Here is a 13101-nt window from a genome sequence, read left to right as displayed (position 1 = left end):
CTCTCTGCCCTGTCACAGTCATTAGCTGTAATTTTTTGTTCTGTTCCTATACTTTCTCAACAGCTCTTCATTCATGTTTGCTTCTCCACCCTTCTGCTTGTCCTAATGTGGTTTGAGCCTGCTGACAATGCCTGCTAGGGAACCTGGAAGAAGCTGGATTCATACTTTTAACTCCCTTTGCCATTGGTTTTTATCTGGATTTTATTATTTTTTAAATTTTCTTTAGAATTAGCATGATATTTAATCTGCTTTGGAAGTTGTTAGTAGAGGAACAGAAACACAGAATCTAATTTTTTAAGACCTCTATTTGTTACAACTGAAACAGCGTCAGCCACGCTTGTGACTGAATATGAATACAGTGTTTGATCTTGTAAAAGATAGCTGTTCAGTTCAGGAAGTTTTCTGGCTTGCCTGGGTAAGTCCTGCAATCCATCTGTTATATTTGAAGAGGTCAGTGTTACGCTTAAAATGAAGCGCAGAGGCTGGGAGGCTTGGAGTGCATTGCCCCTATAAGCTGCAACTAGCCAGGATAAGCACCGTTTTAAGAGCATGTCAGATGCAAGTGAGAAAAAGCAGTGATGTCTTCCAGAGACACATAAACTTCACAAACTATCTATGAAAGCTGTGCTATGCCTCAGGTTTTTGCAGAGCTCACACCCTGTGTTCTCACCAGTGTACTTCTGCTGACACGTTACACAGCTTTTGCAGCCACCTGTTTTCCCACAAACAACTTCTGTCCAGATTCACAAAAGTAACATGAACCAGCCTGTAGTCACAGAAGTGAAGCTATTACCTGCCAGGGTGACAGCAATGGACACAGAGTCAGATCCCAGGGCATTGGATGCATTGCAAACATAGAAACCCACGTCAGCTTCCACAGGTGCTAGAATCTGCAAGGAGTCATCAGGCTGAAGGAGCAACCTGGCATAAAGCAGAAAGACATAATAGTCTCTTGGTCCATACGAATGTGAACAAATTTACTGGGAGTTTTCAGGCTTAGGTAATATCTTTTATAGATCAGATTTTCAGGTTATATTCAAAAATCTATGAAGAAACTTAAATTCTTACATTTAGACTGTAAATTGTGATTACTTAAATTAAGTTTTAGTCTCATTTCGAGTTTCTGTACTGCTGGTATGTGTATTAAAGAAAGATTCCTGAGTAATCAGGACATCTGCCCAGTGAAATCTCCTCCTCTGCTATACCACATCTGCATAATGCTGAGTGAGTTCCCTAGCATTGCTGTCTTCCACTTCTGCAACATAGGAATAGCAACAGTAAGAAAAAGCCAAATTATTGCAAGGGAAAAATGATAAAACATGAAGTTATGAAGAAAGAAGTGAAATGAACCAGAGGGTCAGTGTTAAAGCCTGAAAGAGGCTCAGATTCTTTTATTGATGGGCAGCTTGTACAAACTCAACAGTCTTGATTCTTCCCTAATAGTCAGCGAAGATAGAGAGGAGTTTTCAGCTCCTCCTTGGCCCTGAACCCACTGTTTCTTTCCTCTGCCAGTAAGAGGAGCCTACCATGAGCTCAGTGTACTGCCTATGGTTAAATGGAATTAACATGGTCTTAGTGCTTTTATGAAATACTTCTTCTCACTGTCTGGTTTTGCAGTGGTATAACTCATCAGGTCCTGACATACACCTATTTCAGCAGGAATTCAGTCCACAGATTTGTCCCAATGCTTATGTACCCTTATTTTCATAACACTGTGTTTCATGATTACTGCTTCTTTCTTTGAGTTTTCTTTTTGGCTGGAACTCTTGATAAAATCTAATTACTGTTCTGATCAGTAACTTTCAGCAGCTGTTGCCTGTAAATTCATAGTTGAGGCTGTGATAGACAGTGGCAAGGGTGAAACTGAGGGAGGGATATGCTTGTAAAACACATGCAATAAAAATCTGCTCACATATCCTGGAATTGATTAGTTTCTTTACACTCCCATTCCCACAATAAAAACTGTTGTCTCGTGGACCAAAAAGCCACATAGTCGATTTTGTACAACACTGTGGGTGGTAGATCTCTAAAACAAACCAGATTGGGGCCACCCAGCAAAATCTGTTATAGCAAAAAACTACAGAGTTAACATTATTTTTACCCTTTTGGGAGTAATAATAAAAATAGTCATTATCAGTAAAATAGCTGCCTGTTGTTAAACTTTTTTTAAATGCTTAGAAAAATGCACATTTGCAAAACAAACAATAATACTTTTAAAATTGCATCTGTGCTTGCACAGCCAAAAATCACCAATGGCTGAAATAATTCCCTTCCCACTTTTGCTGTCAAGGATGTTTTTCTTACCCTCATAAGCAGGGCTGCCTACATAGCCACTGCTAATAGTGACAGTAACTAACATATTTTTTTACTTGCAGAACTAATGTTAGCATGCATCAGTATCTCACACATAAATTTAAAGTTTAGCACTGACTACTTCATCATTACATGGAATTCATTAAATCTTCAGAAGTTGTCCCAAATTGTAACAGCCTGTAACATTTAAAAGTTCTGTGTGTTCTGTCTGCATGTCTGCACATATAGTATGTAGGCAGATCTTCCAGTCTACTCCAAACTAATGCTTAGAAGACCCCTAAAATTAAATAATTTCTGACATCTTCAGCAAAGGTCTTGCCTAATATTACAACTTATAAAACACAAGGATGCATAATTTGTTTGTTGTTAATTACCTCTCCTAACATAAATCTCTCTCTGTCAGCATAAGTCACCTCAACATCCAGCACAAATATTTTTAGAAATAGAAGTAGTCTAGGTAGATACTTGCCTTTTTAAGAAATAAACTCCAACACAGTTCCATCCTCTTATCCTCTGTACCCAAGTTTTAACATCCTTCTCCAGAAACAAACATAATGTCCTCTTCTTTTCAATAATTCTGTTATTTGTGCATCAAAATTTGGCATAGCTGCTTTTCTTGAAAGCAGATCCTTTATTATTCCTCTTTGTAGATACTTATTTTGGCTGAATTCCCTATTTGGTCATGGTGGAAAAAAACCCAAAACAGCTGTAGCAATTCTTTATGTCACCAGCATGTCTTCAGAATCTCATTTATGGACTGGAAATAATGCAGCTTCATATTTGATCAGTCTCATCTCAATTGCTTCATATTGTGTTGCCTCAAGACAGAAACGTATTTTGCCCGACATATATCAATGACTAAATCAGGCAGCACCTCAAACACCTAACTCCGTACCACTTACTGTTCACATGCTGCTTAATGTCCTTTTATAAAATTTATTTCTGTTTTAGAGAAATTGAATTATCAAGTAACAGTGGACCCCCAGTGACAAATTGCAGCACACTTTCAAGGCTTACTAAACAATGCATAAATTTGTCACAGATTTTTACTTTTAGAACTGATTTGTAAGGAATTTAATCTGAATTTTTCCTAAAATAAAACATTTTCCAACATATACAGCAGTCTAAAAACTTCAGTACACTAATTCAGAGCCATACTAGTAGGCTCTGAAATGGCATTTAGAACCATGCTAGTGTTAGTTTGACACTTCAGCCTTAGGAGAGACCATGGACTCTTCTGTTAAATATGCACTGAGGCTGAATATGCAGGCACAAGTTGGGGATCTTTTATTGGAACCACAGGTATTTCAACTGTTGCAGTTGTTTGTGTCATATGTTTTCATTCTATTGAGTAACTGAAAACCAGCACTTTTTGGGGGTCTATGCTGTATCTTTTGTAACTGTACCTAGACTAAAGCTAAAGACAATTACAATAATTTCACGACCATAAGGCACACCAGACTATAAGGCGCACCCCCTGGGAGTCGGCAAATTTCGCAACTTTGTAGATCATATAAGGCGCACCGGATTATAAGGCGCACTATTTTTTGCAGCGAGGATCCGTGTTGCGTGTAACAAAGTAACTAATTAGTAATGGAATCCCATGATCGTAGAGTTTACTGGCAGGTGCTCAATTTGCAAACATTTTTCACAGATTGGTGTAGCCGTTAAACGCAGTCCCAAGCGCCCTCCCCGTGCACGGGGCCCGGCACTCCCGCCCACCCCTGGATGGCGAGGTGGGGCTCGGGGCAGCCGTGGCACCCGCGGCTCGGGGCGGCGCAGCGCTGCCCGCTCCCTCTCTCCCTGTGTGGCTGCCGCTCGCCGGGGGCTGGGCGGTCCCTCTCAGCCCGTGTGGCTGCTGGGGGCTGGGACCGGGGGCTGGGCGGTCCCTCTCAGCCCGCACAGCCGCTGCTGGCCAGGGGTTGCCTGCTCCCTCTTTCCCTGTGCAGCCGCCGCTGACTGGGGGCTGCCCGCTCCTGTCCCTCTTCGTGGCTTTTTGCTCCCATGGCACTGCCCCCCCTCACAGCTCGGCTCACAGCTCGCACTTTTTTTTCCAGCGAGGAGCTGCGCCGCGTGCAACAAGGTAAAGAATTACATACTGGCAGTTTGCAAACATTTTTCACAGACTGGCGTAACCTTTAAACGCAGCCCCAGATGCCCTCCCCGTGCCGTGGGCCCCCACGCTCCTGCCCACCCCCAGCACCGGCTGGCGCGGCTTGCAGCTCCTGGCTACCACCGCGCAGCCGCAGGTCCCGGTTTCCCCTGCCCAGCGGCCGCAGCTGCTGTGGGCCCAGGCACTCCCACCCAGCGCTTGCTGGTGCAGCTTGGCCTGTTCTTCTCCCTGCACCCAGGCTGGGGCCAGCACCGCCTGGCTTCTTGTTCCGCCCATGCCCAGCGCCGCCCGGCGTCTTCTTCCTCCCGGCCCCGTGTTGCCCAGCTTCTTCTTCCCCCCGTGCCGGGGCCGGGGCTGGTGGCAGCTCCCTCCCTCCCCGCGCGGCTCCTGCTGTCTGCAGCAACCCGCTGCCACCCCCCTTCACGACTTGGTGGTCCCGCGGCACTGCCCCCCCATTGCGGCTCACACTCCCGGTTTGGCAAGTTTTGCAACTTTGTACATTATATAAGGTGCACCGGACTATAAGGCGCACTTCCGGGTTCGAGGGAAAATTTTAGTCAAAAGGGTGCACCTTATAGTCATGAAATTACTGTAATTCTTGCAAGGATAGCTGTTCAGTAGGAGTCATACTTTTAGGTGGATGAAACAGCTTATGGAATGGGGAAATGAGAATAGAGCCATACATCAACCATCATTACTGGACATCAGTGGCTCAGCAAAAATCCATGGCCACAGTGTGTGAAAATGAGTGCCTTTATCTCAGTGATTTGTATACACAAAACAACCTAAAACCTGCAGCCTATACTCTAAGAATTGCGATACCAACCAAGTACTTCTAGAATCTCAGTATATTCAGTAGGATGTGACCTGAGGAACTTCAGCACTACTCTTCTGGCTGTTCTCAGCAGAAGTGTCTCTCTTTGACACTGGCACGGGAAAGCCCACCTCTATTTTCTTTTTCCCATTAAGACAGAGGTGGGCTGAAAAATCCTCTTTTCCATTCAATGGCTGGCAAAGTGCAAAGAAAACAAACTGCAGAGCTGAAGGACAGTTCGAGCATACCAGACACCACCACATGTTTACATCTGTGGCCTTGCAGTTTACAGCAGTACATTGTAAGACTGCTTAAACTGCAGGTTCCATTGACACAGCTGCCTGACAGAGTATTCTGAGCCAAAACCAGAATACTGCTCCTAAAGAGCCCAGCAAAAAAATCCACAAAACAATTATTTTACAGACCATGATTTGTAAACTTCCATTAACTCCAAAGATGTAGGTGTTGAGTTACATCTAAAGCTCAGAGCATGGTCTTTTCTTCCCCCACAAACCAGCCTGAGGGAACTACAAATGATGTGTATAGAAGGAAGTTCATGAAGTGGAAACTGCCTCAACATTTAATGAAGAGTTGTCAATTACTTATGCCACTAAATGGAAAAAAAATTGATACTTTCCTGAGACTTTCAAATAGAAATTTTGAGCACACACACAACTGACTGATAATTCAGAAAACAACCACAACATTTAAGGCTATTTCAGGTAACCTGAATAGGGAAAAAAAAATATTGAAAAGAAATTGTGGAATTAAATATTAAAAAAATCTGAACTAAAATTTCAGGGATCATGTACCTTTTATTTCAGCTAAATTAATCTACTTGTTGTGATAACATGACAGCTTATAGGGTGTGAAATAAACTTCCCAGTTTCTCATGACTGTAGTGCCTAGCATTCCTCATATGTGAACTTTATGTAACATCCCTTTCCTTTCATGGATATTGCAGAAGTTACAGTCATTTCAAGCAGAGAAAAACTCCAGCTTAATGGCCCAATTCTAATAGGATCTAACCACTAGATGAAAATTTATATATGAAACTTGTTTTGGGGGCAGGCTACAGATATTTTCACAGGAATATATCCAAATGAAGGGATTCTGTATGTCCAAGTCATGATTATGAGTGCATGTGATTTCCATCAGAGGTACATTTTTGTTTTCAGTGATCTCTACCCCTTCAAAAGTTACCTTTTATTTTTTGTGTTTAATTTAATATACTTATTAGACTTCAGACAGAGAGGCAAGAACCAGGAAACACAGACCATTATAGAAAGCAATTATTTTTTCATTGATTCAATAGTCAAAATAAAGAAGGAGCTAATAAACTAATTTCATAACTGAATAGAAGAAATGAAGACTTCACTGGATGATCCAAGGTCACCATGCTGGAAATTAATTTTTGTCTTGATTCCATATTTTCTCATGACCTTATGACTAAATGTATATGTCTTAGCTGAGGTCAGTATCTTGTGCAGAATGAGTTTCTGACTGTGCAGAACAAGTTTCTAGCAGATCCCTGGACAACTTTTGCACTACGTTGCTCATTATTACTGCCTACTGCAGTCTTTTCCTATTCTTACGTATTGATTTCTCTCAGAACAGAACCAAACTATAACCAAGCATACATATGAGAAGAATATATGTTATCAACACAGTTTAGCATATAACTTGTACTGAAAATAATCTCTTTCTGTGTGCTCTTCCACACAAATTAATAAGGTGTAGTGATCAGAAAGTAAAGGCTACCTGAAGGAAAAGCAACATAGTTTTTGTGGTATACTGATAAAAGCATTTTGATATGTCAGCTCATCAGGTTACATCTAGGACCAGGATTCCAGGGTTTAAACAGATGAGGATTCACCAATTCACATGAGAAGACAAATGCTAGATGAACAATCTGTTGAGATGACAGCAAAGCTGCAAACAGCCATGAAGTGTGGTTCCACAGTTTACAGCCTTCATCAGAACATACGCAGTGAATGGTGACTGTAATACCCTTTGAGGTTTATCCTGGGGCACTTTAGTGCATAGATACATATGTGGAAGGCTGAAGCCTCATCTCCTCTGTCTTTTCTTACCACAGCCATGTCTGTCAGGCCCTCCTGGAGCACTACGAGAAATGCAATTTCAGCTCCAACAGAGGATAATAGTAACAACCAATGACCACTTCTCATATCTCAATATTGATCCTCATAGCAAAAATCTCTGCCTTAAGATTGGGAAATAAACTAAGGCTCCCAGTCTCTGGATGCGGAGAGCTTTGTTGACTGTATTAGGCACTTACGTCCTTTACAATGCCATCTTTTTCACTTACTCAAACAGAAGTAAGGTTCCTACCTGCCACACCAGTCTGACCCACCATCCAGACCTTGCTGAAGAGTTACAGTGCTCTTTTTACCTCATTTAACACTTCACATGCACTTGCCCTTCTTTCTGTTATGAAATCAGACTACAGCAAAATATAGTTTTGTCCATGGGACTGACAGGCAGTAAAACATGGAAAGTGATGAGTCAAAATATCAATTGTTTTCTTAAAAGTTAAATAACATGCTTTACCTATCATTGTATTTCACTTCCTCTCCATTCTTAGCCCAGCTGATGGTGGGCTTTGGGTTTCCCACTGCTTCACAGTGAAGCAGCACACTCAGCGTGCCGCTTGCTAGGACCACTGTCTGTCCCAGGTGGGTGACAACCTCTGAAGCAGAAAGCTGTTGTGCTGCTGAAATCTTTCGGAGGATGGCAGGCTTTTGATGAGGCCTGTGCAAGCCATTTGCCAGATCTACAGAGGTGGGAATGAATGTTTCAGCAGATGATGTCCTCAGGGAGCTGGTAAATCCAGAAACATGTCTGTGGAAAGGGTACTCCACTGAGGCCGAATCAACTTTTCGCCTTGATGCTTTGAGGACAAATTCCTGGTGCTCCAAGGAGCTCTTGAAAACCTCGTGAGCCAGCTGCATAACAAGATGCTCAGTATAGATATCTTTAAGCTCCTCAGGCTGTTGCGACAAATTCCTAATGATATCATCTAAGCGTTTCTGCTCTGTGACCATAGTAAATGGCAGGCTATGCTCCCGGCTCTGGTTCTCTTCTGAGGATGCGTTTCTCTCCATGGACTCTTGGGCTTCCCAGAACTCCAGATTTTCCCCTGGCCAGCCCCTGAGCTGTAGCAGCCTCGACACAATATCATCATACCATCTGCTGGGGTTAGCAAGGTGCCCTCGGTTTTCAGCCTTGCTCCCATTGAAGAAAATCCCATTGAGATGTTTATCCTCTGCTCGCAAGGCATTATTTAAGCCGGCCTTTCTCATGACTTCTTCCTCCCTAATACCAGCGGGCTGCCCAGCAATGATCTTCTTGTTGCTTCCAATCAGTTTAATTATGAAATGCTCCCGGGCGGGCCCTGCTGTGCAGGTGTATGTCCCAGTGTCTGAAGGCTTCAGATGATGGATTTTCATGTACCCATAGGGTGCAATGGTGATGTGAGCTGAACTGACAAGCCTCCTGTCATCCTTCTCCCAAGTGATCATTGATTTCCGGAACCTCCTGGTGGGGCATCGGAGAATTACAGAAGTTTTGGGCAGCAGGTAGGCATACCCACCCACAATGAAGTGTAGTTTCTTCTGCTTCCTTGTCTGGATGTAAACTTGCTTTACAGCCATAATACGGGGGCTTTGCTTATGAGCTGGTCTGTTGTGCCCTGAAATACCATTATATAATTAGTATTTGATACCATTCAACAGAACAAGTAGTCTACATTGTTGTGGGCAGCATTTGACCCATTAAACAGTAATGAGAGAAACTGATCACCAGTTGCAGAATATTAAACTAGAACAATAAAAATAAGAGCAATAACAAGACACACTTCAGTAATGCAAAAGTAGCCTAGAGTACATAAACCAAATAGCTAGGGAGAAAAGATTTATGGGAGAGAGAAAACTTTAGTGGAAGCATAGTTCTTGTTGTGAAAGTACTTAAAACAAAGGCTGTTATTTAAGAAATGCACCAAATAGACAAGTTCACCATCCAAACCTTCAAAGACAACATGGTCTTGCAGCTCACTACAGTAAGGAAGAATGAAAGTCTTGCTACCTGAAGGAGTAATGTTGAACTGGACAAGACTCTCTGGGCTAGGCTTAAAAACATGGTAAATGGTACAGTAATTTCACGATTATAAGCCACACTGAGTATAAGCCACATTTCCGGGTGCCAGCAACTTTTTGTTCTTTGTCCATACATAAGCCGCACCTCATTGTAAGACGCACGTTACAATACAGAATGTGATAAAAGGTATCTATTCTATCACCATCTGTTGAGGGTGGGGGCAGTGATCCTTATCTCAACGGCAGATATTCTGCTAATGGGCCATCCATTGAAACCAGGCAGGGCATTGTTCTTTATCTTTTCACAACCCATCCTTCCTCCAGGGAGTCATTTTCTGCTAATGGCCCATTGAGTCCCACTGTGTGACTGATAAAATGACTTCATCCTATTGGAAGTTGCTCCAATACAGTGGGGCTTGTGCTTTGGAAAAACAAATGTATGAACTACCAACACAAAATACATCTAGCTTATGTACCATGGTTCATTAGAAATCTCAGGTCATAGAGGATTTGGAGTGACATAATAAAATAAGTTCCTAAATGATCTCCAGCAAAATCCCATTTTTCTTGCAGCTGTTCTAGCAGACAGCTTATTTGCCCCAGCCCTCAGGCAGCTGTGCTGTATCTCTGAGCCTCTACATTCCCGCTGTGAAATTCAGATCTAGAATTTGGTCAGAATTTTGAGCCAGTTCTTCCAGAAACTAGTAGTTCCCTTCTAGCACACTTGCTCACATCCAGCTCTATTGGTGAAATCTGTAGTACTCCTCCACTGGCTTGACTTGTTCACAGACAGAAAAACCTACTCCACAAGACTGAGTAATACTGGTGTGAAAGGAGACCGTGGAGCTGGAAATATCATGGGTTTCTAAGTGAAGGACTTACAATACCTTTTCCCCAGATACTGCCAAACACCTTTTCCACTTACTTGCACAGGAGCCTAGTGAACAGGGCCTGATCAAGGATGGGAATGGCAAAGGGAGGCAGAGTGAGGAATTGATGGTAACAAAGCCCCCGGTTTTCAGCATCTTTCTGCAAATAGCATATCGACTCTGTGTGCCTTCTCCACAACTCACTGAACACTAGGAACAGGAAAAGAAACATTAGTAGAAATGAAAAAATTGCTCCTTGTCACACACTCCCTTCTCACCTCCCATATCCACATTGCATACAGACAGAAGAGTTTTCAAAATGTTGCAGCAGAGTGAAGCAACGCAGCATCTGACCATGCAGCTACAAACAGTGCAGGCACAGTAGGGAGATAAAATATTTGTTATTTTCTGTCCTATAAGGCTTAGATCCTTTCCATGCTCCCATTACCACTTCTTTTCTGTCAGTATCCCTTGTTTTAATGGTACTGTGCTACCGTTCAAAGCCAGTCTTTGAAATTTGTTTCTATGTATCCGTGTCTGCTGGCTGGAAAAACTCTGGCTCATGTCCAAGAGCAGACCTCATGGAGTTGCAGATCACAGTTGCATTCTGGTGTGATAAAATCTGGCCTAAGCTTAATCTTTAAGGAATCTCAAATCTGCAAATCTATTTAGGAATTTTAAATGGATGAATATTTTAGTGACCAATTAATTACCTTGGCCTTGTTGTTACTACACATGGCTTACACAGAATAGTATAAACCCTCTAATACCAGACTGCAATGCTTGTTGCACAGGTGGACATTGTTTGATGGACTTCATCATGACTGTTTAGTTTCATATGTAAATAGCATTGTGGAAAATGAAATACAGGCAGCACCTTTGCTCTGGAACCCCAGTAGCAATCTGTAAAAAGAGCTAGAAAACGGGTAGAGCACTGTAATTACCATCTTCACTGCCAGAATGTCTGTCTCCTGGCAGAAGACTTTATGAAAACATCCACTAATTTGAGTAAAGAAGGGTGCAGGTGGGACAGCTCTGTAGGGTGATTGGCATTTCTTTTACAATTTCCACTACCTTCCATGAAAAAGACTGGAAGACTGGTGGCAGAAACTGCAAGATGTGGAATGATTTTCCTTCTTACTGGCATGAACCTTTGCTTTGCTTTGACCTTATAAAGTAAAATTATAATTTTGTAATATCTCTACTCCCTTCCCCTTTCCATTCCCCTCTTCTGTTCCCTCCCCTTCTCTTCTTTTCTATTGTCTTTTTCATAGGGCTGGAGTGGCCTCAAGAGGAAGACTATTGACATCAGAATGGTTAGGTTTTTGGCAACAAAGAGCGCATAGCCTGAAGTAATAACGATTGCTCTTTTCATCAATGCCTTGGATGAAATAATAAGCATAGGCACGGACAGAGGCAGGCACGCTTTGAGCATGACTTGTGTTTGCACCAGAAGGGTCTTAATGGTTAGGTTAGATGGCTAAAGCACATCTGTGGAGAAGGACACCAAAGAGGAACATGGAGCTAGTGTTAAGGACCATAAGGACAGATTACAGGACAAAACTGGGTGTAACATGCTTTGAGGAGTCTGGCCTTATTTGGTTCCTCTATCCCAGCTGGCTTAGGAACTTCATCTCCAGGATCTGTACAATGCTCATGTACACATAGCATACCTGTGTCCACTCAGAGAGAAGCCACTCATTGGGACAGTCCTCATTTTTGCAGGCTTGTTGTGTGACAGCTCTTGGCATGGAGCAGAAGGTTTCTGGCAGGTCTAACAAGCTTCCATCTGCCAGGCGCTGCTTGCAAAGTGTATCTCGCTTCTGGACACCACCACCACAGGTCTGTGAACACTGTGAGAAAAGAGAGACAGCCACCTTTTAGCACACCTGTACCATCCCCCTTGCTGCAAAAATTACTTGCGAATTAGGGTAGAAATCAACACTTGACCAAATAGAAAATGAAAAACAAAAATTTCAGAGACATCAAAGTAAACCGCTTCTAAAAATGCAAAATTATTTTGGAAAAGTGAAGCAGCTTAGTTTGCTAATATTTAGAAAAACTGTCTCAGTGTTTCTCAAATGTTCAAAAGTATTGGTTCAAAAGACATGGAAACAGTGAGTCAGCACTGCAGTATGGAGGTGGGAAATTTTTCCTCTCCACCTGTAAAATGAGACACTTGCATGTGATGTGGAGAATCTAAATATGTCTGTCTGAGAGAATCTAATATCTCTGTCTGAAGTCTGACACTAACATGTCAGAAAGAGTGGAAGAGTCTTGTCCAGCAGTAGATAAGTAAATTTATATGAACAATATCCAGAGAAAAAACCTCCCTTCTGTCTTTAATGTAAATACCCCCCTCTGTATCAATTTTTCTAGTCAAGCAGGACAGGAAATTTTGAGCAACCAAATTTAGTAGCTTTCCTGAATATTTTTTGTAAATTTAGTTGCTCAGCCCTTTTTCCTGAGGATCCTTTTCCTGAGGTTGGTAACAGGCTCCCAGTTCTGCTCAGTTCAGACAGCTCAACTCGTTTTCTCCTTTCTTCTAGCAAAGGAAAGGGGTAGCTTACATTACACTGACATGACCAGGAGCTGCTTATAGCTTGTGATATGGCAATTACTCAAGAGAAGTGGACAATAATATGCAGAAGTGTTAAACAGTATACTTAAGCAGTTAAAAAAGGAGTGTTTTAAAAAAATCTTGCAGTCATGAAAGGCCCTTCTCTCTTAAATAAAGAGCTGCATAAACTTCAGTGCTAGCATGAATATTTAGGATAAACATTTTCTTTGAGAGACAGAAAGGAAGTGCAGAAAGACATTTTTATATTTGGTTTCTTTTAATGTGTAAAATTAGCTTTTGTCCTACTTATTTAGAGT

The 13101-nt window shown here is 42.1% G+C and overlaps 1 protein-coding gene across 1 annotated transcript in view; it reads right to left on the bottom strand.

The window, feature by feature from the left end:
• The window catches only part of ADAMTSL1 (ADAMTS like 1), a 433712-nt gene that overhangs the window by 36274 nt on the left and 384337 nt on the right, over nt 1-13101 (bottom strand). The window contains exons 18-21 of the mRNA XM_033085355.1: nt 11898-12077; nt 10281-10434; nt 7812-8952; nt 794-921 (exon numbers count right to left, since the gene is read on the bottom strand). Of these exons, the coding sequence (XP_032941246.1) occupies nt 794-921; nt 7812-8952; nt 10281-10434; nt 11898-12077 (1603 nt within the window). The remainder of the gene's footprint in view (nt 1-793; nt 922-7811; nt 8953-10280; nt 10435-11897; nt 12078-13101) is intronic.

Source organism: Catharus ustulatus, chromosome Z, assembly GCF_009819885.2.
Source record: "Catharus ustulatus isolate bCatUst1 chromosome Z, bCatUst1.pri.v2, whole genome shotgun sequence".
NCBI lineage: Eukaryota > Metazoa > Chordata > Aves > Passeriformes > Turdidae > Catharus > Catharus ustulatus.
Note: the sequence above shows the minus strand (reverse complement) of the source record. Positions and strands in the feature narration are given on the sequence as shown.